This window comes from Balaenoptera borealis (assembly GCF_965194805.1).
Source record: "Balaenoptera borealis genome assembly, chromosome: 3".
NCBI lineage: Eukaryota > Metazoa > Chordata > Mammalia > Artiodactyla > Balaenopteridae > Balaenoptera > Balaenoptera borealis.
Genome location: NC_138866.1, coordinates 171327925 through 171351549, shown reverse-complemented (window position 1 = coordinate 171351549; position 23625 = coordinate 171327925). Strand labels below are relative to the sequence as shown.

Genomic DNA, 23625 nt, shown 5'->3' with positions numbered 1-23625 from the left:
AGAGAAGAAACCATGTGTGAACAACTTTCAGGTCCCATGAGTAGGCTGACTGTTAAAGCTGTCAGGTTCAATTGCATCATTCCACTTTATTCAATGCCCCAAACTGCTCCCTAATTGTTAGGAGCTTAACGTATTCAAAACCATTGTTTAGGCTAATGCTGAAATGCCCCACAATTGAGTTTATAAAGTAGTGGGAGGGATTAAATTGTAGTTAAACCATCAATGAACACTCATGATTGAACAACAGGACTGTGCAGAATAACCACCAATTCTAAGCAGGTTTCTTAATTGGTCAATACCTAATCAATATATCACCTACCTTTTGGGGTGGAAATTAAGTCCCTAGGACTAAAGAGGCTATTGAAATAATTTAAGAATGGAAAAGACCTTAGTCAACAGCTGTATGTGAAATGACTAAATGGGTGTAATAACCATTAATTCCAAAGTACTTCATGGTCTGCAAAGTGCTTATTCTCGCTTGAACTTCAGAATATACCTGTACTGCAGGTAGAACAGGTATTTAAAGTATTCCATTTCACATATGAAAAAAAAATCAACATCCACAAATATAAAAGACCTACCTACAGACACACTAGTGAGCAGCAATGCTCCAGGAATCTAGGATTTCGGACCCAAATTTCTGCTATTTTGCATTGTGCCACACAAACAGACACAGTAAAATTCCTAAGAATGTTTTTTCAAAGAGATACCCCTCAACACAACTCATGATCTATGTCACTTAACCTCTTCATCACCCAAAAGTAAAGTTAGAAAGCACTTATAAAAACTTATTCTGGGCTTCCCTGGTGGCGCAGTGGTTGAGAATCTGCCTGCTAACGCAGGGGACACGGGTTTGAGCCCTGGTCTGGGAAGATCCCACATGCCACGGAGCAACTGGGCCCGTGAGCCACAACTGCTGAGCCTGCGCGTCTGGAGCCTGTGCTCCGCAACAAGAGAGGCCGCGATAGTGAGAGGCCCGCGCACCGCGATGAAGAGTGGCCCCCGCTTGCCGCAACTAGAGAAAGCCCTCGCACGAAACAAAGACCCAACACAGCTAAAAAAATAAATAAATAAATAAAGTAGCTGTTAGTTAAAAAAAAAAAAAAAAAAAACAACTTATTCTGCTCAGAATGTGAACTTCCTTAAAATTACAAGTCATTATGTAATTATTTAAAACAGGGACTTCCCTGGTGGTGCAGCGGTTAAGAATCCGTCAGCCAATGCAGAGGACACGGGTTCGAGCCCTGGTCTGGGAAGATCTCACATGCCGCAGAGCAACTAAGCCCGTGTGCCACAACTACTGAGCCTGTGCTCTAGAGCCCGCAAGCCACAACTACTGAGCCCGCGTACCGCAACTATTGAAGCCCACGTGCCTAGAGCCCGTGCTCCGCAACAAGAGAAGCCACCGCAATGAGAAGCCCGCGCACCGCAACGAAGAGTAGCCCCCGCTCGCCGCAACTAGAGAAAGCCTGCGTGCAGCAAGACCCAATGCAGCCCTAAAAATAAATAAATAAATAAATAAATAAATAAATAAATAAATAAATAAATAAATAAATAAAAAAAAAAGCAGGATACAACAATAAAATAAAGTAAAGTAAAATAAAATAAAATAGATGAAACTTTCATTCTGACCAATCAAGTCAGAGCTCCTCCAAAGACAGGTGAATCGGCCTGGGAAACTGAACCATTTTCCCAAACAGAATCAAAGTGCCCTATCAGACATCCTCTGAAAGGAAATCAGGATTATATCTAAGACAACTCCCCAACACACACACCAAAGTTAAGATACTTGAAAGTAAAAGTCTCACAGAAATCTGCAAAACATTAGTCACTAAATTATACCTTTAAAATAATTAAATTTATCTGCATTTACTAAATATCACATAAATAAACCTTAGAAGTTCCTTCAATTAAATTACTTTTAAACCTATATCATTTTTATAATAGTAACACAGAGTAAACAAGGAACCATGATTATCTACATGAAGACTGTATCCAAAAGCAAAACTCAGAATGCAAGACATATTAGAATACATTTTCATTACATTCTGTCTTAAACTCTATTAAAGCAATCATCCTTCAAACAAAAGCACCAGAATTCCTCCAAAGACAAAACAGAACGAATGCAGAACTAAGAAACAGTGGAATTTGAAAGGCAAAATGAAAAATTAATGGCACACCTATAGAAACTAATTTATACCTCTACCCATGATACAAGAGCAGAGCACCCATCATTATAACATCACAAGGACAGCAGTTCTATCTCTCAATAATGTTAAGGAACTATAATTGTAACTATATTGCTGATATCTGTGAAGGAATAATTAGCCTAAAAACAATTTTATCAAATAAAGCAAAAGGATTTGACATCAAACAATATAAAACTAGGTTATCAAACATTTTTAAAGGTTTTTTTCAAATTAGGGCTGCTAAGCATCAGACTTTGTCTCCCCACATTTTTAAAAGTGTCTCCTTTTTGCCCCATTAAAGGCACAAATCTAGTTTCAGTTTTTAATTTCTATTAGCTCTTCCTGATCTTACTTCCCTGACCACTTGCCTGGGAACAATCCTTAAGACAGCAAATAAACCAAAGAAGAGGCCTGTCTATCTTACTTAAAACCAAGGCCAGAAAGATCAAGAATGACCTACGGATTTTTATCCTGCTGGCACCAAACCCATCACTAAAAATTACTACTTTCATTAAGTTTTTGGGAGGGAAAGTAGGAAAGTCAACACATCGTTCAAATTTAACACTTGTATTCTCTGATTTATATTTTTTAAAACATTTGCTTGCTGGTGTGATGGTTTTCTCAATAATCGTAACAAGGCTTCTATAATTATATTTTAAATATTGATAGTTTTAATTTACACACTTATAGCACTACTCTCTTCATTTTTAAATAAACTACCTATAAAGAAACTCTAAATAAAAGGCCAGGATGTGATTATCTAAACACACTGAATTGCATGATCTGAAAACATACAAGGCCTATACGAAAGTTAAACAAATAAACTTTTGTCATTTTGGAAAGAAGATTAAATTACCAAGTGCATCACAATTTTAGGAGTTCTATCTAAACATTCGATTTATTCTAAATATTTCTGTACCCTTTCCTTTGCACATTGCCTAGAAAATTCACACTTTGCACATTCAACACCAATACTATTGTCTAAGGCAGCTAAACTGAAGTAGTTCTGCACTCAGTTCAACTCAGAGGTCAACCTGCCTCAGTTGCCTGGAGACTGATGGTTGCTACAGCAGCACCAGATAAGCCAGGCTAAATAAGCTCCGGCTTGAAGGCAGAAAGTGTTTACTGCTGGACAGAAACACAGATGCAGCTGTCTCGGCGTGCAGCATGTGAGTCTCACTGGATGATCATATTTATAAGAGACCCATCTTACTGAAACACGGAAGAGGATAAACAGTGAAGATTTTAATTGGACTGAATCCTGGATTACTTGCAACTATGATTTCTTTGTTCTTCAGCTGAGTCATATGTTAAGTGGAATCTTCCCTCTAACTATAAATTTCTTTTCACTACCACTTCCCCCACCCACCTCCCTAAAGCCAACCCCCAAAACCACAAACATAATGAATGGGAAGAAATGAGACTTTTGCTTAATTCAGCCTGGAATTAACCAGAGGGTAATTAAAACAGACTTTTAGAAAGAAAGGAAAGAAAAATACACACTGAAAATGTTCATGTGAGACTCTTTCCAAGGATATAAAGCTATCAACAGCATATGGTTACACTTAATTAAAAGAGATAAAACTATTAATAAGAGCCATTTTCTCATTTATCCTTTCACCCTAACCCCAAACCCCTATCATTATGCCTATACCTCACCAAGGCTAGTGAAATGAACTAGAGAAGAACTCTCCTAAACTAGTCAAACTCCCCTTCTTCAGATTGAGAAGTTCACCAAATTGTTAACTTTCATTTTCAAAGACAATACCACTAACCATGCCATTGTTTTTCTGTGCTGAATTGTTGTTTATTCTAATTCTTGATCTAATGATAATGGTGATCGTTTGCACTACACCATTACATACTTTAAAAATAACTTAATGCTGTGCTTTGAATGTACAACTTACAGAAAATGCTGGAAAAGTGTACATATATTCTAAGACCTGTACAATAGAAATTATGAACACATACATAAAGCATAAGTTTACAGCAACTTACAAACAACTACTTAACTAGTTGTTTATAATTAGACATTTGTCTTTGTCATAATTTTCTTAAAACTCTGAGACTGTTAGAGGCATTGGGTAAAATGAAAATAATAAAATTATAAAGAATTCCAATAAAGAAAAAATATATATACTTTAGGAATTTTAAATTATTACCTTTGAGGAAACGTGGGGGTTGCGGATGGGGAGTGAGGGTGTGTGCTTGTGTGTGTGTGCGTGTGTGCACATGTGTGCGCGCGTGTGTGCATGTTTGCGTGTGTGTGTGCGCGTGTGTGTGCATGTTTGCGTGTGTGTCTGTGCGTGTGTGCGCATGTGCGTGTGTGTGTGTGTGTGTGTGTGCGTGCGTGTGTGCGCGCACAGCTGTGCCCATTTACTATTCTATTTATATGATTATGATTTCTCTGGTTTGACTCTGGCTCTTAGAGCATTCCTGTAGACTAGGTCACCTATCAAGTTCCAGATCTAAAATGAAGGAAAAGGATAAATAAATGCAAAACCACCAACATAGTCACCATTATTTATAATACTATAAATATTCCTTCTTTCTCATAAGAAAGAACACCATATAAGTATTTAAAGGAATCATTCACCCTTAATCCTATATTCTCCTTCACTGGTTTTTAAAAATTTACACTGCAGATATTCATATATTATTTCTGTGATTTTAAAATTATGAAAGGAATTTTTTAAACCACAGAAGTCCAAAAGTGGTTCATACTTTTTAAGTCCTACTTTTAAAAGAGGGAATAAAAGCTCCCCCCAAATTACTATTTTACATCATTAGGACAGAATCAGAAACTCAGAAATTGAAAAGAATCAGTTGGTGTCAACATATTCTTTTGTGCTCTCCCATGAATATCATGTAAAAATGTGTATTATTTCCACTCGTGTCAATACAGGTTGAGATATTTTATAAATTCCTATAGGAAGCCCTATTTCATTTATCTCCCCTATAATCTAACTTACTTTCATTTGCAAACGAAGCAACTGACAAAGGATTAATCTCCAAAATATACAAGCAGCTCATGCAGCTCAGTATCAAGAAAACAAACAACCCAATCCAAAAATGGGCAGAAGACCTAAATAGACATTTCCCCAAAGAAGATATACAGATTGCTAACAAACACATGAAAAGATGCTCAACATCACTAATCATCAGAGAAATGCAAATCAAAACTATAATGAGGTATCACCTCACACCGGTCAGAATGACCATCATCAAAAAATCTACAAACAATAAATGCTGGAGAGGGTGTAGAGAAAAGGGAACCCTCTTACACTGTTGGTGGGAATGTAAATTGATATAGCCACTATGGAGAACAGTATAGAGGTTCCTTAAAAAACTAAAAATAGAACTACCATATGACCCAGCAATCCCACTACTGGGCATATACCCTGAGAAGACCACAATTCAAAGAGACATGTACCACAATGTTCATCACAGCTCTATTTACAATAGCCAGGACATGGAAGCTACCTAAGTGTCCATCGACAGATGAATGGATAAAGAAGATGGGGCACATATATACAATGGAATACTACTCAGCCATAAAAAGAAACAAAATTGAGCTATTTGTAGTGAGGTGGATGGACCTAGAGTCTGTCATACAGAGTGAAGTAAGTCAGAAAGAGAAAAACAAATGCTGTATGCTAACACATATATATGGAATCTAAAAAAAAAGGTTCTGAAGAACCTAGGGGCAGGACAGGAATAAAGACGCAGACGTAGAGAATGGACTTGAGGACACGGAGAGGGGGGAGGGGGGGAGGGTAAACTGGGACAAAGTGAGAGAGTGGCATGAACATGTATACACTACCAAATGTAAATAGATAGCTAGTGGGAAGCAGCCGCATAGCACAGGGAGATCAGCTCGGTGCTTTGTGACCACCTAGAGGGGTGGGATAGGGAGGGTGGGAGGGAGACGCAAGAGGGAGGAGATATGGGGATACATGAATATGTATAGCTGATTCACTTTGTTATACAGCAGAAACTAACACACCATTGTAAAGCAATTATACTCCAATAAAGATGTTTAAAAAAAAAAAAAAAGACAAACGGATGTACATGTTACTTTGTAACACTGTAATAATTTACCTGAGTTGTAGCAACAGCAGAGGGTGCAGACGACCCAGCAGATGGGGAGAGCGCTCCCACTTGCTGTAAATGCCCAGAAGGTTGCTGAGGTAAATGAGAACTGGAGACAGGAGTACTCGATCCTGAGCCAGATGCTACATTTGGAAATGATACTGCTACATCACTGCTGCTATAAATACCTACAAGAAAAAAACCTTATTTAAATATTTTATAATTTAGCAGTCAAATTTGTCACAGACACACATTAATCGATAAGTTAGAATACCCACATTTCCTCCTGATCCCTCCCACAATGATAAATTTTATTGATGTCAAAAAAAACAGTAACTAAATGTATAAATACTGACTTTTCATAAAGCACTTGTCTTAAAGAAACTAACACATTTTTTATACGTCAAAGATGATTTGTTAAGAGACAGAGATCACATCAGGAAGTGCTTTGTAAAAATAATAATAAGGGTTTTAGGAATTCCTAAGAGCAGTGACATGTTTCTGAAATAGGAGAATGAAGAAATTAGAGTTGTATAAAAATCACTTGGTAAGCCTTTCAAAAATACAGATACTAGAGCCCCAGCACTCATGATTGAAAAGGTCTGAAATGGGAAGAGACTTTGTTTTAGAAAGGTCATCCACGTTACAGAGTAGAAAATAAAATGGAACAGGACTAGACTTGATACTCCGAGAACAACAAAGAGCCTGACGCCACTGGCGGGACACAGCAGTGAGAATAGAGAATACAGGTGGGTTCTATAGATACTCAGGAGGTAGAATAAACAGGGCTTTATGACTGACCGAATGGGGCATCTAAGTAGCAGTCGGGGTGGCCAGGGAACAGAGGATTAAGAGATGATGGTGACGTGGAAAGCTAGGTGGTGGTAGCATTCACTTCAGAGAACACAGGGAAAGAGGAAAGAGATTTGAAAGCATTTTCAGTAGCACCACAGGGGTAAAAAGCCAGAAAGAAAGAGTAGAAGCAATTCACTCTAGAAAAGTGGATGGACAGAGGACAGAAAGAGAAAATGAGCGAAAGTTAAGAAGAAACAAGGAGTTACTTTAAAAAGTGTTTGGTGGGTTTTTTTTTTTTTTTTCAAGATGGGAGATCATGCAAAGAGTCCACAGAAAAGGAAAGGCTCTTTGAGGATCAAGGTTAAGAGACAGGCATCTCTATAAACCAGTGGGGTTCTGAACCAGGGGTGATCCTGCTTCACAGGAGACATCTGACAATGTCTGGACACATTTTTGGTTGTCAAAACGAGGAGGTGCTACTGGCGCCTGGCAGGTGATGGCAGGGATGCCGCTCAACACCGCACAGCGCGGGGCAGCTCCTCACGGCTCAGAAGTCTCTGGCCCACGAGTCAACAGCGATGCAAGCTGAGAAATCTTACAACAAACCAGGGCTCTGTGGGGGGTGGGAGCGAGTAAGATCCTAAGAACTTGACACTATAAACAAGAGGAAAGCAGAAAAGAAGAACCTAAGTAGGCTACAGTCAAAAAAAATTTTTTGAGAACACACAGTGCTTGAAGGCAACAATAATTAGTTATTTATATCAACAGTAAAATTTACTTTGTTCTAAAGAATATAAATATTACTGATTCATAATAAATAAAAGTACCTATAATCTTCAAACAAGGGGAATACAAAAATTGGGACATTTTTAAAGGCCTTACAACTATAATTGAGGCTCCTAAGATCCTTTTTATATCTACAATTTCTCCAGAATAAAGATAATTTATCCACTTAACAAATACATTCATTCCACAAACATCTGAGAGCTCACTGTTTGCCAGACATTATTCTAAGCCCTAGAGATACAAAGCCATTCAAGATATGTGGTCTCCGCCTTCAAGAAGCTTAGTGGAAAAAAGAGACAATTACAAAAGACCGTGAAGAGTACTATGATAGAGATATCCTTGGGAGGCTATGAGTGCATAAAGAGGGGCATCTAACCCAGACCTGGAGTGAGAGAGGATGGGGTCAAAAAGCGAACTGGGAGAGATGGGTGCCTTTAAAGCTAATTTCTAAAGGAGCTGCAGGACAGAGGTGAAGGGCATTCTGAGGAAGAAACACGTGCCACAGAGCCAGGTAGATTCTAAGAACTTATAAGTGCCATCTGTGTAGCTTAAGCAAGAAATGAGGCTAAAAAATAAGCAGGAATCAAATCAAGCAGAACATTAAAAGTTAAAATGTTAAAAGTTAAAAACTTACAGACAATAGGAAGCCACCGAAGTATTATAAGCAGAAGTTTGGTGTGATCAGATTGGTGTTTCAGCAAAACATAAATAAATCACTGGCACAAGGCTGAGAACAGATTGGGGAGGGGATTTAAACAGAGACTGAGAAAGCTGTTAAGGGCTGCTACAATGATACTGATGAGCAAAAATAATATTTTAAAAAAACAAACCTAAGGTAACAGCAGTAATGAGACATTAGAAAGATAACATTCATAGGACTGGTAACTAACTAGATCTGAAGAATAAGAGGGAAGAGTCAAAAATGACTCTTAAACACCAGTAAGTGATTGTGAGAGTGGTAACATTCACTGAAGTAGAAACAGCAACTGAGAGTATCCAGCACTTGTTACTATGTGTAGGTCACTGTGCTAGGACAACAGACCAATAAAGTAAATATTACTCCCATTTTACATAAGAGAAAACAGAAGTTTGAAGAAATAAACTAATTTCTTTAGTGACCTAGTAGATGGTAGAACCAAGAGTCAAACTCATAGCCATGTGACTTTACAACCGAAACCACTTCCTAATTACATGTTTGAGGCTGAGGTTGATCATCACAGTCTTTGAGATGCCTGTGGGACACAAAACTCCTAGATCATCTAAAACAGAATGGGATGAGCCTGAAGCTCAGCAGAAAAATCAGGTCTGGAGATACAAATCAGGAGTCAGAAGGATGACAAAGATAGAATAAGTAAATGTGAAAACTCAAAAAGGCTTATTGTTGGCTTGCTAACTAGTTCATATTTCGAAACATGGAAATTTCATATTAAAAAGTCTAGATTTCTAATTTCTCCTGAAAAACCTGAAGCTCTGTCAACACTGGATACTATATTCTGAAACAGCAACAATCCGCTGGAGCCCTGGACAGGGCATTGATTCTTTAATCCACCAGAGTCCCACCATTCCTTATGCTTCACCTCTTCGTCACTCATTTATGTTACCTACCTAGCTCCTGTAAGTATTTGATTAAAAACCTGTGATATGGAAGCTGGTCAAAGGCAAGGCAAGGCAAGGAAAATTGAGATCAACCAGGGAAGTTCTCGGTGTGCTCAAGAGAAGAGGACTAAAGACAGGACCTAGGGAACATTACCATTTAAAGGGTAGACAAAGAAAGACGGACCACAAAGAACAAAATAAGGAAACAAAGAGAGAGAATCTTAGAAACCACCTAAGAGAATTTCAAAGGAAAAGGTCAAATGATTCTATTAGTCATTTAAGGTAAAGCCAGAAAAAGGAGTCATGAAAAGTAACAAGAAATTTTGGCAAGATAACTCTTTTAAGAAGTTTGGCTGTGGAGGACAGAAAAGAGCACATAAATGCAGTGAATATTTATAAACCTACATTCCAAAGGACAGGCACGCAGGTGAGAAAAAAAAATTGTTTTAAGCTGTTTACCCCATAGTTCTTTCAACAAATACTTACTGAGGTTCTAATAGTAATTTTTAAAAAGGCAATGAAGATAGTAAAGAACAGAAAGGAATTCATCCTTCAAAGAACTTATAGTCTCACAGCAGAGCTAATAAGTACTCCCAAGCTACTATGATACAGGAGGGAAATGCTAAATACCATAAGAAGGACATATGATACAAAAAAAGACTTAAGTTCAGAGGAAGAGACTGGGGTGGAAGAGTTCCAGAGAGAAGTACTTGAACTCAGCTTTTTCAAAGTACCTTAAAAGGTAGAGTGCTGATTTTTTTTTAATGTCGAAAAGCATACTATATGTGGAATCTCCAATTCCCAACACTAAAAGACAAAAGTGAGCTGGAGGCAGTAGGCTGAAATCACAAGAGGACATCACAACAGGACAAGTTTTTGACTGAGACAAACGTCCTGGCTCTCCCAACCTTGCGATCTTAAACTTTGTGAGCCTCCATACTGTTCTTTTCTAAAAACCAAGATAATAGCTACCTTAAAGGTTTTTGAGAATACCCATGTAAAGGCTCTAACAGTGCCTAATACACAGTAAGTTGCCATAAGTGGTAGCTATAGCTATTTTAGAGTTAGTGCTCTAGTTAAAAATTTATCTTTAAGTCAGGGAAGTACAGTATTTTAATTGTCAGGTCCTCTAATGTCCATACTACACTTTGAAAACTGCAAATACCATTACCACATGCAATAATATATCATGAAAGTATAATACTGAGAAGCAAAACTGTGGTGTGTTTGAAGATCTTCAATCTCTAAACTTAAGTCTGTTTTTATACTGCATTAGCTTGATCTTAAATGGGAAACTGCACAGCTAAAAACTCAGCAATCACACTCTGAAACTGGTACTCAGGTTACTGTAATAAAATAGAACAAATCAAAATTTTCCTTTCCTATCAAGTCAGGAAAGCATGGAATTCTAAATCTTTTTCTGCAAATGAGGATCACTGGCTCACCTCAACTCCCTCATACCTCAGGTATGATGGTACAGCATTAACCATTCACTAAGACCTCTAGATCCTTTTTCACAAGGCAAATAATCCTCCTTAGATTGTTCTGTACCTGCTTTCTATTTAACTTCACTCTATTTTCATCTTTTACAAGTTATATGCTATTTTAATCTAAATCAGGTGACATTCATCTAATTAAATAGAACTGAATCCTGCAATGCACAAGCTCAAGGAAAATACCCTCAAATTCACCTGTTCAGGATACAGTATTGTGCACCTGCCGTTCACGGTAGTTGTACTGGTTTACACACTCCACCAGCAGAGACCAAGTGCCTGTTTTCTACATCATACTAGATTTTATCTAGTCTTTAGATCTTTGTTAATCCAATGGGCAAACAAAGGTGCATGACCACATTTGTACCTGTGTGTGACCGAGCGTGGGAGGACGTGTGGAATGAGCAGTGTGAGGAGGAGCGCTCCTCGTGTGGAATGAATTCTGGCGAATGGAACTGGAGAAAGAGGAGGCCCCGGCTGAGGACCAGCCAGGGTCAGCCATCACGTGTGGTGACGGTGAGGCCGGAGACCTGCTCACCCACCCACGGGCGCCCGAGGGAGAGAAGCAGCGCAGGTATAATGTGCAGTTGTCCTGAAAAAGGCTCCCCTTCTGGGATTCTTAGCATCAGGGTATGCCAGACAGACCGTGCTTGCGTCTCCTCCTCTGTCCGAAGTTTCCTTGGGTTCCTCACAGATGCCTTTGTACCCTTCAGGTCTCGGCTCAAATGGCACCTTCTCAGAGAGGCCTTCCTTGACCACCCTATTGAGTACTGCAACCCCCTCACTGCCCCCATGTACTCCCCTGCTTTATTTTTCTCCATACTCATTATCACATTTATCATCCTGCATGTTTTCCTTATTCCTTTTGTTCACTGTCTTTCCCATGTCCCTCTGCAATGTACTCTCCATGAGGATGGGAGTCCGCTTTGTTCACTGCCTTATTCCCAGTATTGTACTTAGAGCAGTGCCAGGCATACTAGATTTGCAATACATATTTATTATTATCATTCAGTATTCAGTGAGTGAAATTCTATTTGGCAAGGCAGTATAGCTTAGTAATTAAACTTGCAGGGTTGGGCTCATTTGGACCTGAGATCAGCTGCGTGACTTTGGTCAAGCAACTTAACTTCCCTAAGCTTCTTTCCTTAAAGGTGAAGTGGGGGGCTTCCCTGGTGGCACAGCGGTTAAGAATCCGCCTGCCAATGCAGGGGACACGGATTCGAGCCCTGGTCTGGGAGGATCCCACATGCCAGGGAGCAACTAGGCCCGTGCGCCACAACTACTGAGCCTGCGCTCTAGAGTCCGCGAGCCACAATTACTGAAGCCTGTGTGCCACAACTATTTAAGACTGCGTGCCACAGCTACTGAAGCCCGCATGCCTAGAGCCCGTGATCCGCAACAAGAGAAGCCACAGCAATGAGAGGCCCGCGCAGCACAGCGAAGAGTAGCCCCTGCTTGCTGCCGGTAGAGAAAGCCCACATGCAGCAGCGAAGACCCAATGCAGCCATACACACATACGTACATACATACATGAATCTATTTTAAAAAACAAAAAAAGAGGTGAAGTGGGGTTCATGAGAACACCTTGTCCTTGATTGGGATGTAAGGATTAAATGCCTGGCACACACTAGACACTTAGAGGCTATTGTTATTGTTTCATAAGCTGTGTAGACTAGCAGTCTTGGTTTGTCTTTTCTGTTTCTAGGCTGCTCATTTGAGGCAAGTGTGCATGTGTGTGCAAATGTGTGTGCACACGTGTGCACTCTAGCAAATTTATCATGCTGTGAACGAACTAGGCCACCTTCACAGGTACTTTTAAGAACTGGAGTCTCAGCACAAACAGTCCCCATTTTTTACTCACGACAATGGGATGTTTTATAATAAAGACACTGTAAATCAACTATATTTCAATAAAAAAATTTAAAAAAAGAATGAAATGAAAAACAAACAAACAAAAGAAACAAAGATGCAGAATGGATACAGAGAATGGCAGTAACAAACTGATTCATTTATCCATCCACCCAAGAAATATTTATTTCATATGTACTAAAAGACAGGCACTGTGCTAGGAGCAGGTAATAAAGTAGGGAACAAGACAGAAAAGATCTCTGTTCTCCAAGAATATACAATTAGGGAGGCAAACATCAAAACAAACACATGGGACTTCCCTGGTCAAGACTCCATGCTCCCAACGCAGGGGACCCGGGTTTGATCCCTGGTCAGGGAACTAGATCCCACATGAAGGCCGCAACTAAGGAGCCCACGAGCTGCAACTAAGGAGCCTGCCGGCAGCAACTAAGACCCAGAGCAACCAAATAAATAAGTAAATAAATAAATATTTTTTAAAAAAACAAACATGACTATAAATTGCGGCAGATGCTATATGATGGAAGAGAAAGGGTATAATGAGAGTGAAAAATTAAGAAGCAGAAAAGATCTGTCTGAAAAATGATATAACAAGACCTAAAGGTTAGGTATGTAGTTGTTAACTGAACAAAGAATGAAGCAGAAAAGCTCGTTCAAAAGACAAGTTAAAAAAAAAGGTAATATGGCTAAAGTATAGTGGAGAGAGTGGTAGAAGACAAGGTTAGAGAGGGGAAGGAGTAGATCTCACAGGACCTTGTAAGCCAGGTAGAGGTGTTTGGAATTTATGTAAGATCATAGGAAGGGGACTTCCCTGGTGGTGCAGTGGTTAAGAATCCGCCTGCCAATGCAGGGGACACGGGTTCGAGCCCTGGTCCGGGAAGATCCCACATGCCGCAGAGCAACTAAGCCCGTGTGCCACAACTATTGAGCCTGCACTCTAGAGCCCACACGCCACAACTACTGAAGCCTGCGTGCCTACAGCCCATGCTCCGCAACAGGAGAAGCCACCACAATGAGAAGCCCGCGCACCGCAACAAAGAGTAGCCCCCGCTCTCTGCAACTAGAGAAAAGCCCGTGCACAGCAACAAAGACCCAACGCAGCCAAAAATAAATAAATAAATATTTTTTAAAAAGATCAATGGGAAGACAATAAAGACGAATAGTGAGAACTGGATTTTTAAAATATCATCCCTCTAACTGCTATGTAGCAAATGAATAGAAAGGAGGAAAAGTGGAAACAGAAAGATCATTTAAGAGGCTATTCCATAAACTAGATGAAAGATTATGATCCTCTGAAAATAGTAGTAGAACTGACCATGAAGAAAGATGTGTCTGAAGTGCATCTAGAAGTTAGAATCACCTAAACTTGATAAGCTATATTTGGTAGACACAGTAAAGTATTTTGCATCAATCCCAATTTTGTTCATTACATGTTGTTTCTTTTGAATTTACCCGTAAAAACAACACATACTCATTATTAAGAACTTTAAGTAGATGGGAAAGTAGGAAAAAAAACAACCACAAAGACTGTTAATATTTTTATATATTTTCAAACTTTTTGGTGCAGAGTTTATGGTTTTGCTCTACACAGTTGCCTATATACTGGACAAAGAATTTTTAATACTCTTACACTTACCATACATATTTTGATTTCATTTTAAAATATTTTAAAATGTTTTGAATATCATTTTGATATCAATTGAATACTGCACAGTTGACCTGATTTTACAATATTCTACAAATATTTATGCAACTAATATGCCCAGATACAATACTTGCTGCTAAAGATGCTACAAAGAAGAAAACAGATACCATCCTTGCACTCGTGGAGCTTAAAGTGAAGGAGTCACACGTTAAATAATCACACAAATATTAGTGCTATGATGAAAAAGTAGAATGTGCTATGACAGAATACGAGGGGTAACTTAAGATTAGCAGTACCAAAAAAAAGAAAAGAAAAAGAAAAAGAAAAGAAAAATTTGCAGTAAAGGGTAGGCCTTTGTAAAGTGACACATAAACTAAAAGGAAGTCCTTAGGGGAAGTTCTAATTTTACTTGCCTAGACCTCTTTCCCATTTCTTTTCCAAATAGCACCCTATTTTCTATTAGGGAAGTACCCCTCCTCCACTTCATGCACTCCTGGCCCAGGGATGAACATGTAACCCAATCTGAGGCGAACCATCTCTGCTGGGAAATTACACCTTGAATGCATGCTCATAAGGGCCGAGAATGATCCCTGAATTAGATCCGAGAATTCCCTAACTTAGGGAATGATCCCTAAGTTAGTCTAATGGTAATAATATTAGGAGTCTATTAGTTCTTGTTCACCTCGCCCTTTAAACTACCCTTATTTCTCTCCTCCAAAAGTTTTAGAATAAGGTTTTTCTATTAATTCTCTAAAATAACTGTATATATCCAATAAATTACTTTTTGCTTACATTCAACAGAACCTACTTCTGTGGCTTACGTACAATGGACCCTAATGGACACAGCCACTGTGGTATAATAAACAAAGAAACAAGATGCTCATAATGAAGCTAGGGACTTCCCCCGGTGGTCCAGTGGTTAGGACCGCTGTAGGGGGATTAGGACCCACTCCAAGCTTCCACTGCAGGAGGTGCCGGTTTGATCCCTGGTTGGGGAACTAAAAAAAAAAAGAAGCTAGAATCCAGCCCAAGAGTCAGCTCAGGTAAAACCCTGCAGGCCATAAAGGACTTTCCAATTTTGTAGTAATGGAAAGCTATTAAAGCGTCTTAACCAAGAGAGTGACATGATCAGAATAACATTTTTAAAGAGATCACTTTGAATACAAAGTGAACAATGCCTTAAAAGACAACAGAAGAGTAGAATCAGGGAGATAAGTTAGGTAGTTATTGCAATACTTTACACAAAAGATTTTAAGTAACTTAAATTTGGTAAGAATTATGGAGTGAGCAAAGCAGAGGCTCAGGAGTGAGCCCCAAGGAATTTCAACACCAAATCAGGATAAAGGAGAAGTCACAAAAAACTAAAAAGAAATGGTCAAAACAGTAGGACAACCAAGTTAGGGGAAGTGGAAAAAGAAGAGAAGGGGAAGTGATGTAAGATGGTCATGTAAGAAGAAAACTGAAAAATACTCACTGGACTTGACAATGTGAAAGCTATTCCTGACCTGAGCGGAGTAGTAGTTGCAGAAGCCAATACGAAGTGGTTTTAAAAAATCAATCAATCAATCAATCAATGGGGGAATTTCTGTTTCTGGCAACAAGGCAGACTCGACAACCTAAAAACCTTCCTAACTAAAAGTACCTAAATGTGAATAGCTAAACCCACACACAAAAAATTAGGGGTCCAAATAAAGAGGAAAGGCTTTAACAGCTGCCCTAAAGCAGCCAGCCTATGTCAGGAACCTAGGAGCTTTGGCTTTAATGCCCACCACAAGGAAAAGAGATAAAACCTTGGGTCTCCAATGGAGGGAAAGCTGAAATTGATGAGACCTTGTTTATATAGTTTAGACTTTCCCATGGCTACACTTTTAGGGGAAAACTAACCCATCCCTTCTCCACTCCACCCCCAAAGACCCCCACAAAACACAAAACCCCAAAATCATAGCATACACAGGGAGAAAAATAAAATAAGGAAGTTTGTCCAATTTGATCTGAGCTTTGGATAGAGGATGGAAGATCTGCCTTGACAATTTACAGCCACAGCCTTGCCTTCAAATAGGTTTTTGGGTCTGAACTTACACCATCTGCCTGGTCTGGTAAATCCCAAGTACTGAATCAACATAAGAAGGGGTCAGGCAGTACCGTCACTTGAATATATAGCAGAAGCAAACGCAAAACCTCTTTGAAGGGATATATCCTCAACCCAGGCTAGAAAATGAGTTTGCAATCCAAAATTAGAAAACATGGAAAGAACAATCCCCTTGATCACAAGTTAGCGGACATTAAGATTTGACTATCTTCTAAGAACCTTAGAAAATAGAAACAGCAAATAAAGGTTATGAGATAAAGATTTTAAATGATTAAGAACCTAAGAGAAGAAATCAAAAATATGAGAAAGGAACAACATTCTATATAAAAAAGAAGAACCTGGGATATCCTTCTCTGGTAAGCAGAATTTCCCATGTGTCCCATCTCTTGGTTATTCAATCAAACACTAATCTAGGTACTGCTCTGAAGGCACTTGGCAGATTGAATTAAGGTACTAATCAGCTGACCTTAAAATAGGTGGATTATTCTGAATATGAGGGTGGGCCCAGTGTAATTGAATGAGCCCTTAAAAACCAAAGAAGGGCAGAAGAGTCAGTGGGAGATGCAGAAGAGAAAGCAAGAGAAATGCGGCAGAAGGGGACGTCAAGAGAGATTCTAGGTGTGAAAAGGATTCAAATCATCACCTTTTCTGGCTCTAAGATATAGGGACACATGTGCAAGGATGGGAGAGAAGCCTCTAGGAGCTAAGGGAGGCCCTTAACTGACCAGAAATGGTGACCTTGGTTCTACCACTCCAAGGAGAGAACTGGATTCCACCAACAACCTGAATGAGCTTGGAAGCGGGCTGTTCCCAGAGTCTCCTGACAGTAAGAGTTGGCCAGCACCGTGATTTCAGCCTTGTGAGAATCTAAGCAGAGAAACCAACTTACCCAACCCAGACTTCTGATGGTGCACTAAGAAATTTGTCTGTTTTTAAGCTGCTAATATTTGTGGTAATTTGGTACAGCAGCAAGAGAAAACTAATATACCTGCAGTGTCAGAAAGTAAGGAAGCATTAAAAGAATAGTGGGGACATATCAAAAGGACGTGGAGTCAGCTTAAAGGGCTCCCAATGGCTAACTGTGAACAATCTGAGCATCACAACAAATCGATTATAACCCATACAAATCCATAAGTCCATACTGAAATAAACTGAAAGTTTGATGAGGAATGGAATATTTACATAGTCTCACAGTTTATTCCACAAAATACTAATTACAAGGGGGAAAGAAAACCTTTTCATTGGAAAAGTCTCATTACATGCAATGTGACAAAATGCAATGGAAAGATCACTTCTAAAATATATAACCCTGGGTCTTCCCTGGTGGTCCAGTGGTTAAGAATCCACGCTTACACCGCAGGGGGCACGGGTTGGATCCCTGGTCGGGAACTAAGATCCCTGCGTGCCACGTGGTACGGCCAACAAAATAAATAAATAAATAAATAAAATAAAACAAATAGCCTGAACCTAGCAACTTAAAAAAAAACAAATCCAAAATAACTGGCCTATAATCCTCAAAAATTAAGGCAGCTGTCAAAACTCAGATGGTGTCTAAAGACTAGATGCTAGTAATATGGTGATATTAATTTCCTGTTCTTGATAGCTGTACAATGATTTTGTAGGAGAATATCCTTGTTTGTAAGAAATACTTAGGTATTCAGGGCTGATGGGGCACTATGACTGTAACTTACTCTCAAATGGCTGAGGAAAATAAAGTTCTCTATATCTGCAATTTTTCTATAAGTTTGACACTGTTTCAAAATAAAAAAAATATTTTTAGATGTGAGGAAAGTGCTGAACACTCTTAAAAAACAAGAAAGAAAAACAAAACCAGACCAGGTCCATTAAAAAAAAACAACAAAGAATTCCTAAAATTTAAAAACACATTCACTAAATAGAAACAATTAATTAATAGAGCTAAAGAAATGATGAGTGAACAAAAAAGAGCTAAAGAAATTACACAGATATAGCACAGAGAGATTAAGAAGTGGAAATTATAAAAGAGAGGGTAAGGGACATGAAAGACACATGAAAATCTTAAAAAAATTCCTCAAGAATAGAAAGAATAAGAAGAGTAATAATTTAAGATATAACGGCTACAATTGTGTCCAGAATTGATAGCAGACATGAATTCTCTCAATGAGGAAGTACGAGAAGATCTTAAACAAGGGAGTGTGGGGAAAACAGTCCGAGGTTTAGGCACACAAATAGGAATGTGGGATTAAAGAGTTTGGGTTTTTTGGTGTTTTTTTCAAGAGGAAAAGACTAGAGCATGTTTAGATGTAGATGGGCAAAGATAAGTGATAGTGAAAGAGACGGTAAGGAATCTAAAATGGCAAGGTCTCTGAGAGGGCAAAAAAGGATAGATGAGATCCAGAGCACAAGTAAGGATTAGCCTTTGATTGTAGGCAGGACTAGAGAGAAGGAAAAGACGATGGACACAAATCAAGTAGGTTGCAGAACTGAGTTATGAGAAGATCAAGGTTTTTCTGGGAGTAAGAGGCAAAGACATCTAATATACTGGGGGATGGGGAAAGGGGAGGAAGAGTTAAAAAATGAACAATCATGGCAAAAATTAAGAGCTTCCTAGAGATGTGTACTAGCATTGCGAAGCAATTTAAATATCACTCAAGGCTAATATAATGAATCTACAATGGCAGGAATATGTACATGGTGTGATTTTGTCTATAGAAACACTTAGCTAAGATGAAGTATAAAAATATAGGTGGGAGGAGGAACCAAGATGGCGGAGTAGAAGGACATGCTCTCACTCCCTCTTGCGAGAACACCAGAATCACAACTAGCTGCTGGACAATCATTGACAGGAAGACACTGGAACTCACCAAAAAAGATACGCCACATCCAAAGACAAAGGAGAAGCCACAATGAGACGGTAGGAGGGGCACAATCACAGTAAAATCAAATCCCATAACTGGTGGGTGGGTGACTCACAAACTGGAGAACACTTATACCACAGAAGTCCACCCACTGGAGTGAAGGTTCTGAGCCCCACATCAGGCTTCCCAACCTGGGGGTCTGGCAACGGGAGGAGGAATTCCTAGAGAATCAGATTTTGAAGCCTAGTGGGAATTGATTGCAGGACTTTGGCAGGACTGGGGGAAACAGAGACTCCACTCTTGGAGGGCACACACGAAGCAGTGTGCGCATCGGGACCCAGGGGAAGGAGCAGTGACCCCAGGGGAGACTGAACCAGATCTACCTGCTAGTGTTGGAGGGTCTCCTGCAGAGGCCGGGGGCGGAGGGGTGGGGGGGGGTGTGGCTCACCGTGGGGACAAGGACACTGACAGCACAATTTCTGGGAAGTACTCCTTGGCGTGAGCCCTCCCAGAGTCTGTCATTAGCCCCACCAAAGAGCCCAGGCAGGCTCCAGTGTTGGGTCGCCTCAGGCCAAACAACCAACAGGGAGGGAACCCAGCCCCACCCATCAACAGTCAAGTGGATTAAAGTTTTACTGAGCTCTGCCCACCAGAGCAACAGTCAGCTCTACCCACCACCAGTCCCTCCCATCAGGAAACTTGCACAAGCCTCTTAGATAGCCTCATCCACCAGAGGGCAGACAGCAGAAGCAACAAGAACTACAATCCTGCAGCCTGTGGAACAAAAACAACATTCACAGAAAGACAAGATGAAAAGGCAGACAGCTATATACCAGATGAAGGAACAAGATAAAACCCCAGAAAAACAATTAAATGAAGTGGAGATACGCCATGTTCCAGAAAAAGAATTCAGAATAATGATAGTGAAGGTGATCCAGGACCTCGGAAAAAGAATGGAGGCAGAGATCGAGAAGATGCAAGAAATGTTTAACAAAGACCTAGAAGAATTAAACAACAAACAAACAGAGATGAACAATACAATAACTGAAATGAAAACTACACTAGAAGGAATCAATAGCAGAATAACTGAGGCAGAAGAACGGATAAGTGACCTGGAAGACAGAATGGTGGAATTCACTGCTGCGGAACAGAATAAAGAAAAAAGAATGAAAAGAAATGAAGACAGCCTAAGAGACCTCTGGGACAACATTAAACGCAACAACATTCGCATTATAGGGGTCCCAGAAGGAGAAGAGAGAGAGAAAGGGCCAGAGAAAATATTTGAAGAGATTAAAGTCAAAAACTTCCCTAACATGGGAAAGGAAACAGCCACCAAAGTCCAGGAAGCGCAGCGAGTCCCATACAGGATAAACCCAAGGAGAAACACGACGAGACACATAGTAATCAAATTGGCAAAAATTAAAGAAACAGAAAAATTATTGAAAGCAGCAAGGGAAAAACGACAAATAACATACAAGGGAACTCCCATAAGGTTAACAGCTGATTTCTCAGCAGAAACTCTACAAGCCAGAAGGGAGTGGCATGATATTCTTAAAGTGATGAAAGGGAAGAACCTACAACCAAGATTACTCTACCCGGCAAGGATCTCATTCAGATTCGATGGAGAAATCAAAAGCTTTACAGACAAACAAAAGCTAAGAGAATTCAGCACCACCAAACCAGCTCTACAACAAATGCTAAAGGAACTTCTCTAAGTGGGAAACACAAGAGAAGAAAACGACCTACAAAAACAAACTCAAAACAATTAAGAAAATGGTCATAGGAACATACATATTGATAATTACCTTAAACATGAATGGATTAAATGCTCCAACCAAAAGACACAGGCTTGCTGAATGGATACAAACACAAGACCCATCTATATGCTGTCTACAAGAGACCCACTTCAGACCTAGGGACACATACAGACTGAAAGTGAGGGGATAGAAAAAGATATTCCATGCAAATGGAAATCAAAAGAAAGCTGCAGTAGCTATACTCATATCAGATAAAAGAGACTTTAAAATAAAGAATGTTACAAGAGACAAGGAAGGACACTGCATAATGATCAAGGGATCAATCCAAGAAGAAGATACAGCAATTATAAATATACATGCACCCAACATAGGAGCACCTCAACACATAAAGCAACTGCTAAAAGCTATAAAAGAGGAAATCGACAGTAACACAATAATAGTGGGGGACTTTAACACCTCACTTACACTAATGGACAGATCATCCAAAATGAAAATAAATAAGGAAACAGAAGCTTTAAATGACACAATAGACCAGATAGATTTAATTGATATTTATAGGACATACCATCCAAACACAGCAGATTACACTTTCTTCTCAAGTGCACATGGAACATTCTCCAGGATAGGTCACAACTTGGGTCACAAATCAAGCCTTAGTAAATTTAAGAAAATTGAAATCATATCAAGCATCTTTTCTGACCACAACGCTATGAGATTAGAAATGAATTACAGGGAAAAAAACGTAAAAAAGACAAACACATGGAGGCTAAACAATACGTTACTAAATAACCAAGAGATCGCTGAAGAAATCAAAGAGGAAATCAAAAAATACCTAGAGACAAATGACAATGAATACACGATGATCCAAAACCTATGGGACGCAGCAAAAGCAGTTCTAAGAGGGAAGTTTATAGCTATACAAGCCTACCTCAAGAAACAAGAAAAATCTCAAGTAAACAGTCTAACCTTATACCTAAAGGAACTAGAGAAAGAAGAACAAACAAAACCCAAAGTTAGCAGAAGGAAAGAAATCATAAAGATCAGAGCAGAAATAAGTGAAATAGAAACAAAGAAAACAATAGCAAAGATCAATAAAACTAAAAGCTGGTTCTTTGATAAGATAAACAAAATTGATAAACCATTAGCCAGACTCATCAAGAAAAAGAGGGAGAGGACTCAAATCAATAAAATTAGAAATGAAAAAGGAGAAGTTACAACAGACACTGCAGAAATACAAAGCATCCTAAGAGACTACTACAAGCAACTCTATGCCGATAAAATGGACAACCTGGAAGAAAAGGACAAATTCTTAAAAAGGTATAACCTTCCAAGTCTGAACCAGGAAGAAACAGAAAATATGAACAGACCAATCACAAGTAATGAAATTGAAACTGTGATTAAAAATCTTCCAACAAACAAAAGTCCTGGACCAGATGGCTTCACACGTGAATTCTATCAAACATTTAGAGAAGAGCTAACACCCATCCTTCTCAAACTCTTCCAAAAAACTGCAGAGGAAGGAACATTCCCAAACTCATTCTATAAGGCCACCATCACCCTGATACCAAAACCAAAGATACTACAAAAAAATAAAATTACAGACCAATATCACTGATGAATATAGATGCAAAAATCTTCAACAAAATACTAGCAAACAGAATCCAGCAACACATTAAAAGGACCATATACCATGATCAAGTGGAATTTATCCCAGGGATGCAAGGATTCTTCAATATAAACAAATCAATCAATGTGATACACCATATTAACAAATTGAAGGATAAAAACCATATGATCATCTCAATAGATGCAGAAAAAGCTTTTGACAAAATTCAACGCCCATTTATGATAAAAACTCCCCAGAAAGCGGGCATAGAGGGAACCTACCTCAACATAATAAAGGCCATATACGACAAACCCACAGCAAACATCATTCTCAATGGTGAAAAACTGAAAGCATTTCCTCTAAGATCAGGAGCGAGACAAGGATGTCCACTCTCACCACTATTATTCAACATAGTTTTGGAAGTCCTAGCCACGGCAATCAGAGAGGAAAAAGAAATAAAAGGAATCCAAATTGGAAAAGAAGAAGTATAACTGTCACTGTTTGCAGATGACATGATACTATACATAGAGAATCCTAAAACTGCCACCAGAAAACTACTAGAGCTGATTAATCAATCCATTTGGTAAAGTTGCAGGATACAAAATTAATGCACAGAAATCTCTTGCATTCTTATACACTAATGATGAAAAATCTGAAAGAGAAATTAAGGAAACACTCCCATTTACCACTGCAAAAAAAAGAATAAAATACCTAGGAATAAACCTACCTAGGGAGACAAAAGACCTGTATGCAGAAAACTATAAGACACTGATGAAAGAAATTAAAGATGAGACCAACAGATGGAGAGATATACCATGTTCTTGGATTGGAAGAATCAATATTGTGAAAATGACTATAGTACCCAAAGCAATCT

General features: G+C 39.1%; 1 protein-coding gene across 14 annotated transcripts in view; it reads right to left on the bottom strand.

Annotated features, from left to right (window-relative positions):
• Window positions 1–23625, bottom strand: part of MLLT10 (MLLT10 histone lysine methyltransferase DOT1L cofactor) — a 251930-nt gene that overhangs the window by 23010 nt on the left and 205295 nt on the right. For all 14 annotated transcript variants that reach the window (XR_014242616.1, XR_014242617.1, XM_082385304.1 and 11 more), the window contains one exon: window positions 6291–6469. Coding sequence is in view for 12 of the 14 variants with exons in the window: in XM_082385304.1 (XP_082241430.1) it covers window positions 6291–6469 (179 nt within the window). In the remaining 2 variants the exon portion in view is untranslated. The remainder of the gene's footprint in view (window positions 1–6290; window positions 6470–23625) is intronic.